The 17312-nt window shown below is 47.3% G+C and overlaps 1 protein-coding gene across 5 annotated transcripts in view; it reads right to left on the bottom strand.

Moving 5' to 3' along the window:
• LOC105686657 (protein O-mannosyl-transferase TMTC2-like) overlaps nucleotides 1-17312 on the bottom strand; it is a 215454-nt gene that overhangs the window by 64199 nt on the left and 133943 nt on the right. For all 5 annotated transcript variants that reach the window (XM_048651503.1, XM_048651505.1, XM_012401689.3 and 2 more), the window contains exons 4-5: nucleotides 6583-7369; nucleotides 3480-3594 (exon numbers count right to left, since the gene is read on the bottom strand). In XM_048651503.1, the coding sequence (XP_048507460.1) occupies nucleotides 3480-3594; nucleotides 6583-7369 (902 nt within the window). The remainder of the gene's footprint in view (nucleotides 1-3479; nucleotides 3595-6582; nucleotides 7370-17312) is intronic.

The raw sequence follows: 17312 nt of genomic DNA, 5'->3' as shown, positions 1-17312 counted from the left end.
ACGCGTGTGCGTGTCTTTTGTCGGGGGAAAGAAAAACCCGCATATTTTTCGAAACATAATTCAAGCGGAGAAATCATTCGGTGACGGACGTTCTTCCCGGAGGTTTTTCGGCGACGTATTCGGTTTTTTTTATTTTTTATTTTTTTTTTTCTCTCCCTTTTTCGAGGAAACTATAACTGTATCGCGTGCAGTAATTTGCCGCCGCGGAATTACAATCTGACGCAGTTGTAAAATGCAGGTAGGCGAATTTATCTACCGGAAGGATATATTCCCCGGCGATTAGGTAGCGGAAAAATAGTAAACCTTGGTATACGACCTTCCGGTTCTCTGGAGAGCTATTTTCTGCAGGGTGGTTTGACGGTAATACCACGAACATCAAAGACCGAAAATAGAGTCGCGATTTCGCGGGAAGCATTATTTTCTACCTTGGGCAAAAAAAAAAAAAAAATGCGCAACTCCCTTCTTGTTTCTGTCTCGTTGGGATCGAAGGACGTAAATGGGGTCGCTTTTCGGGTGGAGACAAAAAAAAAAAAGTCAGACGTGATTTCTGCGCCTTCGGCGGACTGATCGCGACGGCATACCTTTCCATAGGGTCATAGTCAGTTTTTTTTACTTCGAATCCGCAGGTGTGCCACATACGCTATAGGAGGTGTATTTGTCGCTTCGTAAATTTATTTTCGATATCGAGAAAGCCCTGAACCCTTCCCAAATTCAAAAACACGGTACAGGATTCGCGATCGCTTCGCGGTACGGGACGAGGTACGGCAAGAACATTTCCTCTTAGCGAGTAAAGGATACAGGGAATAATTTGACTGGGATTTAACGCTGGGGGTCCTTGGTCTTAGGAGTAATGCCGGGTAATACCGCGTGGGCGTGGTTAATACGAAAACGCGAGGGCTGCCGCGGGCCCCCCCGGCGTTCACATATCGTATTTAAATAGGTGGTATATACAAGAGTACGAGGAACACGTACAGAGTCGGTATTACAGAGGGAATAATTAAGAGGGGAGATTCAACGCCGGGAGGCATCCGATTCGCGCGCGCGGGCTCCTTCGACGGGTCGAAGCCAAAACCGATGAAAACACGTACTCGGAATTCCAGCTTTCTGATACAAACCGGTGACGACCGACCTCCGGGGCTTACCGAACAAGGAGAACGGACCACTTGTGGCGCGCTCCGCACCTTCCGCAGGATGCCACGTGACGCCTTACAGGACTTGGATTATTGTATCTCAATGTGGAGATGAACCAGCGTAGGAAAAACCACCAGCCTTCATTCGTGGTCGGTATACTTTATTCAACGATCGTACGGCTACCGTTTCGAAGGGTATGAGGATTTCGAATCTATCGCATCGGTACACGATCCCGCCGCGGCAAATACGAGGAGATCTCGCGTATCGGGGGGGGTAAAGCCTCGCGAGTGTATTCCGTATCCGCCGACAAATCAATCGATCATAAATCGATCAATCTACCTTCGAAGACCCTCCGAAGTTCGACGGACGAACTTTCCAACGGATTCTGAATCCTCGCGGTTGAAAAAAATATTATCTCGCGTAACGCGCGTCGTACCCGCGTGCGGATTAGTTTCGCTAACGCGTGATACGAATTGAGTTTTACGGTGTCCGGGGGGGGGGGTGAATATTACGGTAATCGCGAGTGTAACCGTGTACCACCTATACCTCGCAACGCGTCATCCACTTTAAACTGGACGTTTCGAAGCGCCCACGCTCTGCCGTTTGCCTCCATTGTCGAGACTTGTGCAGCGGAGTAAAGGGTACACGTCCGCGTTATATGGAACGTTCGGCGTAGACGGGGGGGGGGGAGGGGGGGGCTGATCGATGCCCGGAAAGTACCCGGTAGAAGCTTATCTGCTCGAACGCAGTCGACCCGGTTACTCTCGAACTATACGCCCCGCTACGTAACGTTACGTTACACGAGATCGCACGGCCACGGTGGTGCGAGCACCGAACGCACCCCCTTTCGCTATCGTGTACCGCGCCGTTGCGACGGCAGACCAGACCAGACCAGACCAGACGAGGGGTTTTCGCCACGGGGTCTGTGTCTCCGTGATGTGCAGCTTCATGTGCACCCTTGCAGCTGCCCTCGGGTACGAGGGGCCCGTGTCGACCGGGGTCCCCCGGCTTATCGCCGACTCGCAGCGGTACGTTGCAACTGTTGCGGTCGCGCGGTTCGTCGACAAATTTCGGAGGTCGTTCGCTCGAACGGGGGAATAAATATTAATCCACCGGTTGAAACGGGGCGTGGTAGCGCGACGGGGTTCGTTTGGAGGGGGAGGGGGGGAAATTCGCCCGGGTATATAATTATCGCGGTTTGTTATGTTCGCTGTATCTTTTGCTGGATATTTAATGGTGCGCGGTTCGATATCGCGTATATGGATTTTAATTGGGCGGTGTAGCGAGATGTCACGTAGCGGCACCCACCGCTGCCGTTGGCGTGTACCGATCGCGTATCGGACCACGCGTGCTGAATATATCCTGTCATACGTGAAGATAAGTCTAATCTTTCGCCGGTATATTGACCGTGCGAAATGTGGCACATGAGCACGCTCCGTTTCATATTCCCCCGACGTACTCTGTGTGTACACGTATCGTTCCGTCGAAGAATATTAACATCCATAATTTCGCATTGCGATTGTTGTTATATTTAGCGGTTTTTTTTCTCACACGCGTGTACAAGTTTCGGGGGCCGGTTGAAAGCTGACTGATTCGCCGTAGAGTGGGAGAGTGTACGAGAGCGGTATTTCACCGCGAACGAGTGTAATTTGCGGAAACGAAACACTGGAGAAAGTTGAAGTATATGAGGTTGTAAAAAGACGTTGATAAGAGGACGTGTGTGTGTGTACAGGGGGGTTGAGCCGGACGAGAAGGACGGAGATCCGGGTAGCGGCGGGGAAGGAAGGGGAAAATAAATCACTCGTGCAGCGGACACACGCGGGGGCGATTTTCCATCGGTCCGACTAGCGGGTGCGGCTGCGGAGGAAAAAACGCGGGAGAAATGATCCGTCACAAGGTCCGTTGCCCGGATACAGGGCCATAAACTATAAAGCATCGGATGACGGGACTCGAACCGAGCGAGCGCCGCGAGCTGAATTTATTGTGGAATCGCACGGATTGATTCTCGACGGGGAAAAAGAATATCAAAACTTGACGCTCGTTCGTTTGCTCGCCGGATCCTTTACCTACGAATGTTCCTCGGCCTCCGTATCGTTTAGATTTTATTTTTATTCTCATTTTTATTTTCTTACCGGTCATCCCTCCTCACGTGCTCCGTATTCATTCGTATATTTATTCATTCGTTCGTTCCTTTCTTTCTTTTTTTTTTTCTTCAATATCCCTCGACCCGTATAAAATTTTTTTAGAGAATTTTTTACCGCCGCGACGGCGGCAGAGCTCTGCGACCCGGTCGAAGGACCGCTAGAATTCGCTCGGTCGTTATAAAATGAATGTAATTGAACACTTACAGGTTGTAGTGGACATCCGCCATGTTCGGTCGATACCGTAGAGCCTGGGTAAAGGCTTCCTCGGCCTCCGCAATTCGTCCCTGGGCACTCAGCACGCTCCCCAAATTCCCGTAGGCTAGAATTTCAACACGGAAATATGCAATTAGTTTCGGATTACTACCGGAGATCGTTCGTCTGCGGGCTGTGTTCATTTCCGATTCCTTCCTTATTACGTTATACGCCACCTATACCGAGATATTCGCGGTCCGTACACCTAACGCCGATCGTTACGATGATTGATAGTTACGGGAAAAATCCCGGGGTAACTATTCCTCAAATAAATTCCCCTCGGACGATATGAATAATTTTTCCATACATCGGGGTTATTTCGGCCAAAAGTTGATTGCACGCCAACGATATGTGAGAATAGGAGAGAAGAAAGAAGGAGAGATGAGGTAGGTAAAAAAAATAAAAATAAAAATAAAAATAAAAATAAAAAAACGAGAGAAATACAATAATAAAATAAAGAATGGATGGAAAAAAAAGGATGACGCAAGTGAGTAATACGAGGACGGTGGAATTTCGTATATAACCTCGTACTTATTCCCGCACGAAATCGCATAATCTGGATAACGATACGCAGATGGCAATAAAATATTGACAGAAAGGCGTACCTCCTTTGCCCGGGGTGTTATTTACGAGCAATAAACCGTCGGAGGAAGTCTATTTGAGATCGGGTCGATGGCGAATCGGCTATTCTCAATCCGGAAATATAAGAATTGACGACTACGACCTGCAGTAATCCGAGCGGCGCGTGAGTTAAATCAGGGTCACCGACGAATAGGGGGATCGGGGATTCTATGCTAGTCCAACCTTAAATAAAATCTTCAATTCGGCGACGCCGGAGTCGCTCGCCAATAAATGTATATCCCTATATTCCTAAACCTAAACATACGGGAGCGAGCCCGACGGTATTGGAATCGAAAGATATTAGCCCTGTCGTTATTTACCTCACGACCTACACGCCGACCGATTTCGTCTCAATTTTTAAAGATTAACAAGTTTCGCTCCGGCACCGCCATTCATACGACGCCTGCATCCAAAGAGCAGCTTATTAGATATTCCACCGAACCGAAGGATACGTCGGTAATATTCATGACTTGGCGAAACGTTTTGACGTTTAATTTCCTGATGTTTTCATGTTGTGCGTTTGTTCGCCATTCCGATGCCGATACATTGCCGTCGGGATAATGCTATTGAATTCCAATGAAAAAAAAAAAAAAAAAAAAAAGCAGAAAAAGCTCGTCCACGTTTAATTTTATTCGATCGGGTCGTCGAATTAATCCGCGTGCACGAAGAGAGGGGCCGAACAAAAAGCGAGCGATTTGTGGGGAAAAAAATGAAAGAATGAAAAACAAAACGAAAAATTTTTCATGAAAAACAAAAAAAAAAGAAAAAAAAAGGGATAAAGTTAGGCCGGATCGCCGGTCGAAACTGGCTGCGGTTAACGGCACAGGTTACCTCGGCGCACCCCGTGCTTTATACGCCCCTCAAGACCGTTTATGTTTCTGCCAGGAATGCGGCCGAGATCTTTAACCAGCCCCTCTTCAAACCACCGCTCTTCATACCTCTCCGCGGCCCTCTCCCTCCCGGTTTTAACTTTCCACGGTGGGAGAACTCCGCAGCGCCATTTACAAGCCGCAAGTAACTTGGCGCAAATAATGCCGCGGTTGAGTATAAATGTTACCTTGTTTAGTTCCTACGATGAAAAAATTGGGGAAAGTCATTTTCTAAACTTTCGTCATACTCGCGAGCCGAAAAATCCATTTACCGAAAGAAGAAGAGAAAAACAAAAAAAAGAAAAGGAGAAAACAAACTCCCGCTTTTTCCACAACTTCTTTGCGCTCTTTCCGTCTCAACCCGAAATTTGATTAAACAATTCCCCGACAAATGCCTCGCGAGCTTATTTGCTTAACTTACAGTCAAGAAAAAATTATTCTCGCACGATTCTGCACTCTCGACACACTGTAGTACGAGCCACCATTTTCCACCCTTTCGACCGATTTCTGTGTTCCACCTCAAATTTCAATTCTTTCACTATAAATTATTATTATCGGTGATCCAAAATTGAGTAAACTCTTGGAAGAAATAAGACGGAATTGAAACGAAATGAAAATTTAGAAGAAAAATTTCGAATTCGAGAGTTGCAAATTTTGGCGAATCGCGAGCATATATAATATTATGTGTATGTGTATGTTGTGGGGTGGATGTATTTTATTTGTGATACGTGATCGGATTATGAGCGGTACAAGCTGATGCTAAGTTTGAAAAAGAGGATTTCTCTTTGCGTCGAGAGTATAAAGGGTATAAAAAAAAAGGGAACGAGAAGGAAAAGAAGAAATAAACAAATGTTTCGCAAAAGACAGAGCGAATAGGGATTTCCTTGGTAAGGATTTTTCATCCATCGCCTCGAGCGCAAAAATCATTTGAATGCACGCGGGGCCCTTATCGCTTCCATGAATCGCATCAGGTTGGAATTATTTCCTCCGTTCCACGGTGGCTGAGGCAATTAAAGTTAACCGAAAACGAGATAAAATAATACCCACGTAGTCGCTGGTTCTTTTGACGTTTTATCATTTTCGGAATGGAGAATCTCGTAATAGAATTAGTACTTCTATCTGTCAGGAGTGACGGGATGAGAAGGGTATAGTCCTTTTCCGAGAGGCGGAGTAGGACTCGGAAGGATGCGCGGAGAGCGCGCGGAACGGAGGGCTCAGGGCTCGAGATCTCCCAAAGAAGGGTCTCGGTTATTAAATTCCTAAATTCCTTCTGTATTCTCACTCCCGATATCCGAGAGCACCGCTTCCGAGCACGTCTCTCAACGTGCACCGGGTCGCGTCTGATTTGTTGCGAAATATAACAATTCGCGAAAATCTATAGAATATTATACCCATCAGCGGGGTGGGGGGGTTGGGGGGAGGGGGTGGTACGCAATATCCGCGAGGCGCCAGGAGCGGTAAAATTCTCATAAATTTCATCGAATTCCTCGCGATTCATTTCAACGATTCAGGCGAATATGATTCACTGTTCGTTCGTACAATGCAGTGCCGAGAAATCCACTCACCTTTGGGGGGATTGACGTGTAGCGCCGACCTGTAGAGACTCTCCTCGTCGTACCAATCCAGGTTTCTCCTCAGAGTTTTGGCGGCCATGAGTGTCAGCAGTAACGTGGAAATCGCCAGCGTCACTCCACCCCACTTTCGCGATTTTCTCCTCATGATACGATAAAATTTACAAATACCGACACCGAGCAAAAGACAATAACCGACACTGGGAAGATACAAAACTCTCTCGGCGATCACGAAGCCAACGTAAAAAAACAAGTTGCAAGCCGGTAGAAAGGGAAGCCCAAGGAAACCTAAGGAGATCGCAACGGAGGCCGGAAGCGACGCGCGCGTCGTCGAATTCTTCGGGCAATAACAGTCGCTTATCGGTGCGTTGTTGTTGTTGGCCGCCCGACAACGATCCGTGTGGGCCCCGGTCTTCTTAACGCACATCGAACACGAAGCACTACGCAGTCCTTTCGCCGCCCATAGACCCGCGCCGGCCAGAGCCGCGTACAATGCCGCCGACTCCAAGTTGCGGTGATCCTTGAACGTCGTTATCCTGGGAACGGCGTCCATCGACCAATCGAAACTGAGAGTGCTCGGGCAGAGTAACATCCTCGCGTTGACGGCCGGCAGATAAAGAAACGTCAAACCTCTGGCCAGTCTCGAAGGATGTCTCGCCGCCGGATTGTCCGCCGTGGCGAACTCGGGCGGCGATCCTCCGACCCTCAATCGTACGATCAGCAGAAGGACCAGAGTTCCGGTAACCAGTCCTACGCTGCGACGTCTGGTCCACCTGGTTCCCTGAAACGGAATTGCATCCGAGATAAATCACTTGCCGCAGTCCCGTCGCGTCGCGTTGCGGGAGGATACCCTTCCCCCCACTCGCAACGCGACTGTAGGGAACGCGTCACTGCATACGCGACTGCAGCTGGACACGTGAGAGAAGATTATATGATTCAATGCCGCGTACGGCGCAATTGCCGACCATATTTCACATCGTTCCGTATAACCTGGTTATACTACACCTACACCCTACGGATATACACACGGCTTTGTACCTACGCGCCGCAAGTTATATCCTCGCGTTCGACTTGCACTGGGTGGGTATAGCGAATGAAAATTAATTAACAAACGTCCCGTTATTGCAATTGATTAAAATTTTTCCACACGGTTTTTCACCGGTTTTCACCGTGTGGAAAATATTTTCCGGGGGACCAACTTCCGCACCCTTTACAATTTTTCCGTCCATCTGCGTCTATACCTACCCACGCGCCACTCCCCTCTATATCCTCTGGAATTATTAATAAATTGATATCCCAGGTCAGCGTTTGAGTCGCTCGCTCGCTCACGAACGCCCCGACTCCCCGTATCGTATTCAAAATTTTATTCCGATCAAAGAGAAACTGATGAATCAATCATTCGATGCCGTCGTAGGGAATATGGAAAATTCATACCTACACGGATAATACGGAGATATATTGACGTTCCGGAGAAAATTTGACCGTGGCGGATTTCGCAGCGTATCGATCACACAACTACCGTACATATCTACGTCCTACACCGTAACGTCAAATACGACCTGGCCAATAATTTATCGTTATCACTATAGGCGACAGCGGCTGAGACGACATGGAAAAACCAATGTAAAGTTAGCCACCCAAGTTTTGAAATTTGGATTTCTTTTTTTTTTTTTGAAATCGTTGGCACAGGTTTGCACAACCAAAGAAAGCGACTGGTGTCAAATGATTATATTCTACCGATACCGATGATTGCGTGCTCGTGCAAATATTTGCAACAAAAATTCCCAATTCCAAAACTCGGGGAGAGGGTTGACTTCGCAGAGGTGATGAAAAGAGTCGGAGAACCTCGCGGTGCAGCGATCGCGAACGTTTCGCGTTACTATTTGTAAATGAGGAATTAGTTGGTGAACAATTTGAAAGCCTTGCAAGTTCGTTGCTGGGGGGGTGGGGGGTGGGAAGCAACGTGTGCGTATAGAGCGCGACCCAGTCGAGCGGCTGACTAACGGCGGAGCAACATAGCAGGTGGAGCTATTACACTAATTGTCCTACTCACGGGCTCACTGACTGGATGGGGAACTCGCTCCATCAATCCTGAAGCTGAGAGGGTCTGTCGGTAGCCCTGTCGGTCGGCTCACCCGCTCGTCGGCTTGTTCGGATGGCCAGACAAACAGACGGACGGCTGGACATCCCTCTTAAGCGAACTAACCGGACTAGACAGCGGAGGCTGACCGGGGGCCGTCATACTACTGACGTATGTACGATCCTTTGATGATGCCGAGAGGATGCAAGATGTAATACCGCGCTCCCTTGAACCACATGCGAGCTAACGCTTGATCACCCATTCAAATCGTGGCGATAGGCGAGTCCCCCCCCCCTTCCATTTTTATTTATTCCCTGTCGTTCGTTTCGCTTCGGCTTTATCTTGACACGATGATGGGTGTGCGCGGGCGGGCGAGAGAAATTACGCAGTAATGTCACGTATCTCCGCACGTGATTCGAGAGGAACAATGCGAAAGAACGGTTCATTCCGTACCACGTTTTTCCCCGCGAGAAAATTCGGTTCAACCATCTCCAGATGTTGCGTTAATAACTCCTCTGATTTAACCGCGAGCTCCTCGGTCGTCGGTCGTTTTCGATACGCCTCCGCGTATCGTCGAAACGTCGTCGATAATTCGTTTGCATCGTTTGACGAAACGCGTTTACGATCACGTTTTCATTCGCGTATGATTCGACCCGGGGTTTCGGCCCCTGCGAATATGTTCGAACGTGACTACAACGTATTCAATGAAACGCCGGTTTTAACGGTAACGCTGATAACAGTCCCTCATATTTTTTGGCGATAGCTATAAGCCAGATTAACTCGCCGTTCCCAGCTGCGATTATCGATACGCGGAATGCCATTGGAAAATTACAGGTCATACACGGTACGTAGGAAAAAAAGATCCGATCCGCCCGTTACACGCGCCAGTTCCATTCACTACTTTGAAATTTGCTTTCCGAGGCTTCGTATTCGGATTGGAATAACGCGGGGGAGTATTCCATTCTTCGTTTGATTTCTATCGTTATTCGGAAGCATTGTGAATCCATGACAGGTTTCAGAGTGATTGACACTCGCTGGGGATCAACACCGTGCTCATTTTTCGCACGCACACAAATGCGCCGCGCGCGCGCGCGCGGAACCCGAATCCCGTTCCCTCCGGCGATCTAAACTGTCCACCCCGTCGACGAGAACTCCCCCCTTTCGGCAGCGTCGAACGGAGGTTCGAATATTAGTATAAAATATAACAAGCCTGGATTTCAAATTTGAAACTCTCCATAGAATTCGGCCCCCACGCATCCGGGAGGCCGCTCGCTCGTTCTTTGTTGTGGTACAATGGCCGACTATTGTGATGCAAAGTCCTGCCGCGGTTCATGAAGAGTCCTTATACCCGGCGACCTGGTCCACCCAAGCTTTTTGACTCTACGTAAAAGTCAAGATGGCCGACTGTGTCTGTATGTGTTAGCACGAGTAGGTTCTCCTGAATCGCTTGTATTTTCTCAGTGTGTGGATGCAATCACAACTTTAATAAACAAAGTAATTTATTTAAATCTGATCGCATATGCTTACAAGGGTACGAATAATGTGAGTATACTACGATACAAGTGGATCGTCTGTATTGATTAATAGGTACAAGTAGACCTATTAACCGAATGGTATACGAATTGAATTACTTAAACCAAGCAAGGTAACTCAGTCAAATATTACAGGATAAAAAGGTATAAGTGTACCTAGTGAATCGCGTCAGCACCGGGGTGTACGTTCACCTCAGCGAGTATTCGACGAAGAAGGTACGACGACGACGACTGTATGACCACGACTGGTGTATGACCACGACTGGTGTATGACCACGACTGGTTAAAAAGTGTCTTTACATTGACTTATATTAAGGCTATGTCTTGGACTGAACCCAGGGGGTGGGAGGCAATGCCAGATACCTTCATGCGTAGGTTTTTTGAGGGGTAGAAGACCCGCCCTCGCGCGGCACACGTGTGGGACCCTTAGCGATCAGCCAAGGGACCGATGCGTCTGGCCACCACGTGAAGTTCTTAACATTGGGACGTTGGAAAGTCCCAAATGTGTAAACAATCAAGTGACGCAGAACACATCCTAGCCTTGGGTTTTTCGCTAGCTTTTCCAGGCATGGTTATTGTCACTAACAAATAAGGTGGGTTTATGACTGCACTGGAAATTCCGAAGGGTCAGACTTGGCCTGGGATTGCCTCCCCTCAAGAAATGAAACATTCCATGAGTCAGTCCGACAGTCAAAAAATAATTATATTTATGAGTAGGTATATCTACTAGAACTATCCCATGTGGGGCCGAACATCCCGCCGGCCTTGAAAGAACGTACTTTCAACGCACTTGAGAGTTCAATTATTATGACTAAGTATATAGAATAACGTACAGTCTTATAGATAAGTGTTTAAGACTATTCGTGCTCCTCTAAGGGAAGTATGCAGACCTTTGCTAGGGCCCGTTTTATTATGCCGTTTCGTGTTTTAACGCTGACCACCCTAGTGTGTCCATCTCTACCTGGATGGGTTTCTACAATTCTGCCCATACGCCATTGCATAGGTGGAACGTTGTCATCTTTCAAAATTACCATCGCACCCGGTAGAAGTGTCGTTTTTTGTATCTCCGTCCATTTTGAACGCTGCTGTAAATTCGACAGATACTCCAGACTCCATCGTGACCAGAAATGTTGCTTTAGCTGCGTTATGCGTTGATACCTGGTCAAGCGGTTTAAGGGTACGTCAAGTAAGTCCGGTTGAGGTAACGAGGTAAGAGGCTCCCCGATTAAAAAGTGTCCCGGAGTTAAAGGTATCAGGTCGTCAGGATCGTTCGATATAGGTGTTAACGGTCTCGAGTTTAAACAAGCTTCGATCAAACTGAACGTCGTGTACAGTTCTTCGAAGGTGAGAAGCGCGTTACCGATAATTTTTCGTAAATGCGTTTTTACCGATTTTACCCCGGCTTCCCATAATCCCCCGAAGTGTGGTGAATTTGGTGGATTAAAATGCCAATTTATGGATTCTTGCGCGAAGTAATTTGTGATCGTAGCGCGACTTTGTTCGTCCTGTAAGAGGCTACGGAGTTCCTTCAGTTCATTATTCGCGCCTACGAAGTTTGTGCCGTTGTCCGAGTACATGTCGGACGGCCTACCGCGACGAGCTATGAACCGTTTAAAAGCGTTTAAAAACCCCGTGGTTGACAAGTCGACAGCTACCTCTAAGTGAATAGCCTTGGTTGTAAGGCAGACAAAAAGACATAAGTAGGCCTTACCGGTTTTATTACGTGAGATTTTTATGGAAAACGGACCCGCGTAATCTACGCCGCATTTTAAGAATGCTCGCGCTGGATTGACTCTAGCATCAGGTAGCTCGCCCATTATTTGATTTAAAGTGTTAGGGCGGTTTTTAAAGCACACTATGCAATGACGCAGGACGCTTCGTATCGTGTTTTTACCTGCTAGTGGCCAGTATCGTGTGCGTAGAGAGGCTAGTAATGCTTGTGCCCCGGTATGCAAATGGCGATAATGCTCATCTCGAATGATGAGTTTGGTTAATTTGTGTTTTGCTGACAGTATAATAGGATGTCTCTGACCCTCAGGTAGGCGAGAATTCCGTAACCGACCTCCTACTCGAATAATTCCATCTTTATCAAGAAATGGATGTAGTGTCAACAATTTACTATTATTACTCAAACCTTGATTGAGTTTCAATGATTTCCGTTCGTTAGGGAATTCTTGCCTTTGCATGAGTCGAATTAATAAGCTGAGGGCTGTATTGAGTTCAATGACCGTTAATGGTCCGCACCTTCGGTTAGTCCGATTCAAAGTGTTGTGCTTGAAACGTATACAATAAGCCACTACGCGCTTAAATCTACTTAACGACGAAAACTTATCAAATATTTCAAAGTCTCTGTCTATATTTAAAAGTACCACACTCTGCTGTTTGGTCTCGGGGATGTCCGTCGGTTGAGACATCTGGGGTTGCGGCCAGTCTTCAGGCCCTTCAGAGAGCCAGGTAGGCCCCTGCCACCAGGCTGTAGTCCCTTCCAGTAGTTGAGGGTCGATGCCCCGTGAGATGACGTCAGCGGGGTTGTCCTCAGATTTAACGTGTCTCCAGGCGTGAGAGTCCGTGAGGTTTTGGATTTCTGATACCCGGTTAGCGACGAACGTCTTCCATTGACATGGTTCGCCCTTGATCCAAGCCAGAGTAATGGTGGAGTCGCTCCAGAAATATGATCGGTCAATATTCATTCTGAGCGCTCGTGTGGCCTTATGACTCAGCTGTGCCAGCAGAAGTGCGCCGCATAGCTCGAGCCGTGGAAGGCTTACGTTTTTAATTGGTGCCACCTTTGATTTGGCGCACAGCAACCTTGAAGTCCAGGTGCCATTTTGTGTGTGCGATCGAATGTATAGGCAGGCTCCGTACGCGGCTTCAGAGGCATCGCAGAACCCGTGCAGTTCGATCGTGTCCGGGCTGGGCGTTTTCACCAGCCGTGGAAATTTTATGTGTTGCAGTTTATGTAGCTGCCTGACATATTGCGTCCACATTGTGTGGATGTCTAATGGGACTGATTCATCCCAACTTATATTTGACAACCATAGGCGTTGCAGTATGATTTTTGCCCTAATGGTTGTAGGCCCGATTAGTCCAAGTGGGTCGAAAATCTGGGCTATGGTTGATAGTATGGTTCGTTTGGTAACCCTTTTTGAAGCGTCTGGGACTTGCACGTGGTATTGTAGCTCGTCTCGTAAGGGATTCCACCGTAAACCTAATGTTTTCACGTCGTCTCCAATACTGCGAGTCGCCATAGTAACATCATTGTTTATATTATTGCGTAACGTTTCGTCGTTCGCTGCCCACTTGTATAGCTTGAAGTTTGCAAGCTGGAGGACTGTTGTGACTTCACCTTTAATGCGGCTTGCTTCTTCCAATGTGTCTGCGCCGGTGATCAAGTCGTCCACGTAGAAATCTTCCTCGATTATCCGAGTAGAATCAGGGAAGCGGTCGCGATTTTCCAGTGCCAATTGTTGTAGGCATCGGATTGCCAGAAAAGGTGATGATGCAAGACCGTACGTTACCGTATTCAATTGGAAGGTTCGCAAGGGTTCTTCCGGAGAGCGTCTCCAGACTATGCGCTGGAGATCCCGTTGATCCTTGTGGATGATTATTTGGCGGTACATCTTCTCAATGTCTGCCGTGAAGACATACTTGTGTTGTCGGAACCGTAAAATGATCGAAAACAGATCTTGCTGAATTGTTGGGCCGACTAGTAATATATCGTTGAGAGATGTACCAGCCGTAGTTTTACACGAACCGTCAAATACCACTCTTAATTTGGTTGTTAAACTATCTTCCTTTAGAACTGCGTGATGAGGTATATAATACACGTGTTGTACCCCAGGAAGACTATCGCTGATTGCTGTCATGTGGTTCAAGGATTCATATTCGTCCATGAATTTAATGTATTGAGCCTTTAGGTGAGGCTGCCGTGATAATTTGCGTTCGACTGCGTGAAAGCGTTTTATCGCGGTTTGTTTTGAGTCTCCTAACTGAGAGACATCGTTACGTAATGGTAACTGGACAATGAACCTTCCATCGTTTTTGCGGGAGTGTGTCTGCTGGAAATGTTCCTCACAGGCCCGTTCTTCACGTGTGTAATGTGATCTTCCGTTGCATTCCTCCAATTTCCAGAAACGGTGCAATTGATCGCTGATTTGTTCGTCGGTAACGAATCCACAAAATTGGTGAGTCTGATTCTTCTTGGGATGTGCGACGGCAACTTCTCCGGAGATAATCCAACCAAGCTGTGTTTTCTGCATCACGGGTTGTCCGTCGGTCAATTTTATTTGACCTGCACATATCAGTTCCCAGAAGATTGATGCACCGATGAGGAGGTCAATTCTGCCTGGACGATTGAAAGTTGGGTCGGCCAGGGTCAGATTCTCAGGTATACGCAATAGTTTTGCGTCGATCCACGTGGCGGGATGCTGCGTGACAATCTCGTCAATGACGAGGACCGACAGCGTGCTCTTGTAGGCGTGCTGTCGCGATCGTATCGTTAATTGTACTCGTTCGTGTACTTTCGTAGAAGTATTGTTGATGCCACCGATTGGCAGGTTGAATCGTTCCCTAGGTAAGGAGAGTCGATCGCTGAGTTCCCTAGTCATCAGGTTTGACTGGGACCCTGAGTCGAGAAGTGCTCGACATTCGTGTAATTTCCCGTAACTGTCTTCCACGAAAATCAAGGCAGTGGACAGCAGTACTTGGGATTTTGCGGTGCCTACCGCACCTGTGAATGGGGCCGTCGATTGGGAGGTACTGGCTCCGTCGGACGGTCGCATCTTCTGAACATTGTTGCCAGAAGATCGTGGATGCTCTGGATCTGGTGTAGGTGCACTGGATTCCTTTGCATTTAATGTGTGCTGATCAGAATCCGTATGTAATAACGTATTATGGAACCTGTTACACTTTCGGCATCGGCCGAAGGTACACTTTCCATTATGTAGTCTCAAACAGTTCATACAAAGTTTATGCCTTTTGACTTCAGTTGTCCGCGCCGCGACCGATAAATTCCTAAACACTGGACACCTGTACACTTCGTGGGAGTTTTCACAGACCTTACACTTTGAAGAGTCTGTTGAGACGCCTGTGAAACTAGTATTGTCCCGTCTAGAGTTCGATTGTCGCACATTACCGGAGGAGTTTAATTTAATTCCTGTCTTTGCAGCCACGTCCGTGTCCACTATTGCGCACCGTTCTTCCAAAAATTCGATTAATTGAGCTTCTGTCGGCATGTCGATATCCTTCGTGAAGCATTTCCACTCGCGTTTCGTCGTGTTGTCCATCTTGCTGACAATATGATACGTGAATACTGCGTCCCACGTATTTGCCTTCAGAATCTTCAAGGCCCGCGAGAGCTTCTGAGCGTGATCAAGCATTTGTCGTAACGCTGGACCCGATTCTTTCGGTATCGAAGGAGTTTCGGCTAACGATTGAAGATTCCGACTTATCATGAGCTTCGTGTTGTTGAATCGTTTCGTCAGCATTTCCCATGCAGTTTTGTAGTTGTCCGCGGATGCTGTTAACGAACCGATCACGTCTGCTGCGGTGTCTTTAAGTGAAGACCGCAGGTAGTGGAATTTTTGGATATCGGCTATCGCTGGGTTGTCATGGATCAAAGCCTTGAACGTATCGCGGAAATTTAGCCATTGGTCATAATTACCGTTGAACGTAGGTAAGCTCATCGTTGGTAATTTTATGCCAGAACTGATCATTTGACTATCTATATTTCCGGTTTGATTTGTGATTACCGAGTTGGGCGTAGCACTGGTGTAACGTTGCAAGAGCGTTTTTGCCCTACCTATTGTGGTGTGGTAGGAATCTTCGAAGATAAGGCGTTCTTCATCGTGATTCGATTCTTGGTCAATTGCCTCGATCTTGTTCTGCATTTCGTTGAACTCTGCTATGATATTAGTTGCTTCGTCAAGCCGTGATAGCAAGCTTCCGAAGTCGCCTGTGAGTGGATCGAAGGAGTTGAGCCATGTTGCGAATCGAGTTATCCTGCCCTTGATTTGTCCTCGTGCGTGCCTCAACGCGATTAAATTGGCCATCGTAGATGGTATCGTATGTCGGTTCTTGTAGCCCGAATGTGTTGGAGACTATTGTCTTCACGTGAGTGGTGGAATAATTTTCCACACTGATAAATGTTCGTTGGTGATAATTGTTTTGTAAACGCGGTTTAGATCACTGCACGTACGCGAACTATTCACCACTAATATTACTGGATCACTACGTTGTGAATCCGGCTCGAAGGACCAAAAAATGTCTGTATGTGTTAGCACGAGTAGGTTCTCCTGAATCGCTTGTATTTTCTCAGTGTGTGGATGCAATCACAACTTTAATAAACAAAGTAATTTATTTAAATCTGATCGCATATGCTTACAAGGGTACGAATAATGTGAGTATACTACGATACAAGTGGATCGTCTGTATTGATTAATAGGTACAAGTAGACCTATTAACCGAATGGTATACGAATTGAATTACTTAAACCAAGCAAGGTAACTCAGTCAAATATTACAGGATAAAAAGGTATAAGTGTACCTAGTGAATCGCGTCAGCACCGGGGTGTACGTTCACCTCAGCGAGTATTCGACGAAGAAGGTACGACGACGACGACTGTATGACCACGACTGGTGTATGACCACGACTGGTGTATGACCACGACTGGTTAAAAAGTGTCTTTACATTGACTTATATTAAGGCTATGTCTTGGACTGAACCCAGGGGGTGGGAGGCAATGCCAGATACCTTCATGCGTAGGTTTTTTGAGGGGTAGAAGACCCGCCCTCGCGCGGCACACGTGTGGGACCCTTAGCGATCAGCCAAGGGACCGATGCGTCTGGCCACCACGTGAAGTTCTTAACATTGGGACGTTGGAAAGTCCCAAATGTGTAAACAATCAAGTGACGCAGAACACATCCTAGCCTTGGGTTTTTCGCTAGCTTTTCCAGGCATGGTTATTGTCACTAACAAATAAGGTGGGTTTATGACTGCACTGGAAATTCCGAAGGGTCAGACTTGGCCTGGGATTGCCTCCCCTCAAGAAATGAAACATTCCATGAGTCAGTCCGACAGTCAAAAAATAATTATATTTATGAGTAGGTATATCT

The sequence above is a fragment of the Athalia rosae genome, chromosome 2 (genome assembly GCF_917208135.1).
Source record: "Athalia rosae chromosome 2, iyAthRosa1.1, whole genome shotgun sequence".
NCBI lineage: Eukaryota > Metazoa > Arthropoda > Insecta > Hymenoptera > Athaliidae > Athalia > Athalia rosae.
This window is presented reverse-complemented; position numbering and strand designations above follow the sequence as displayed.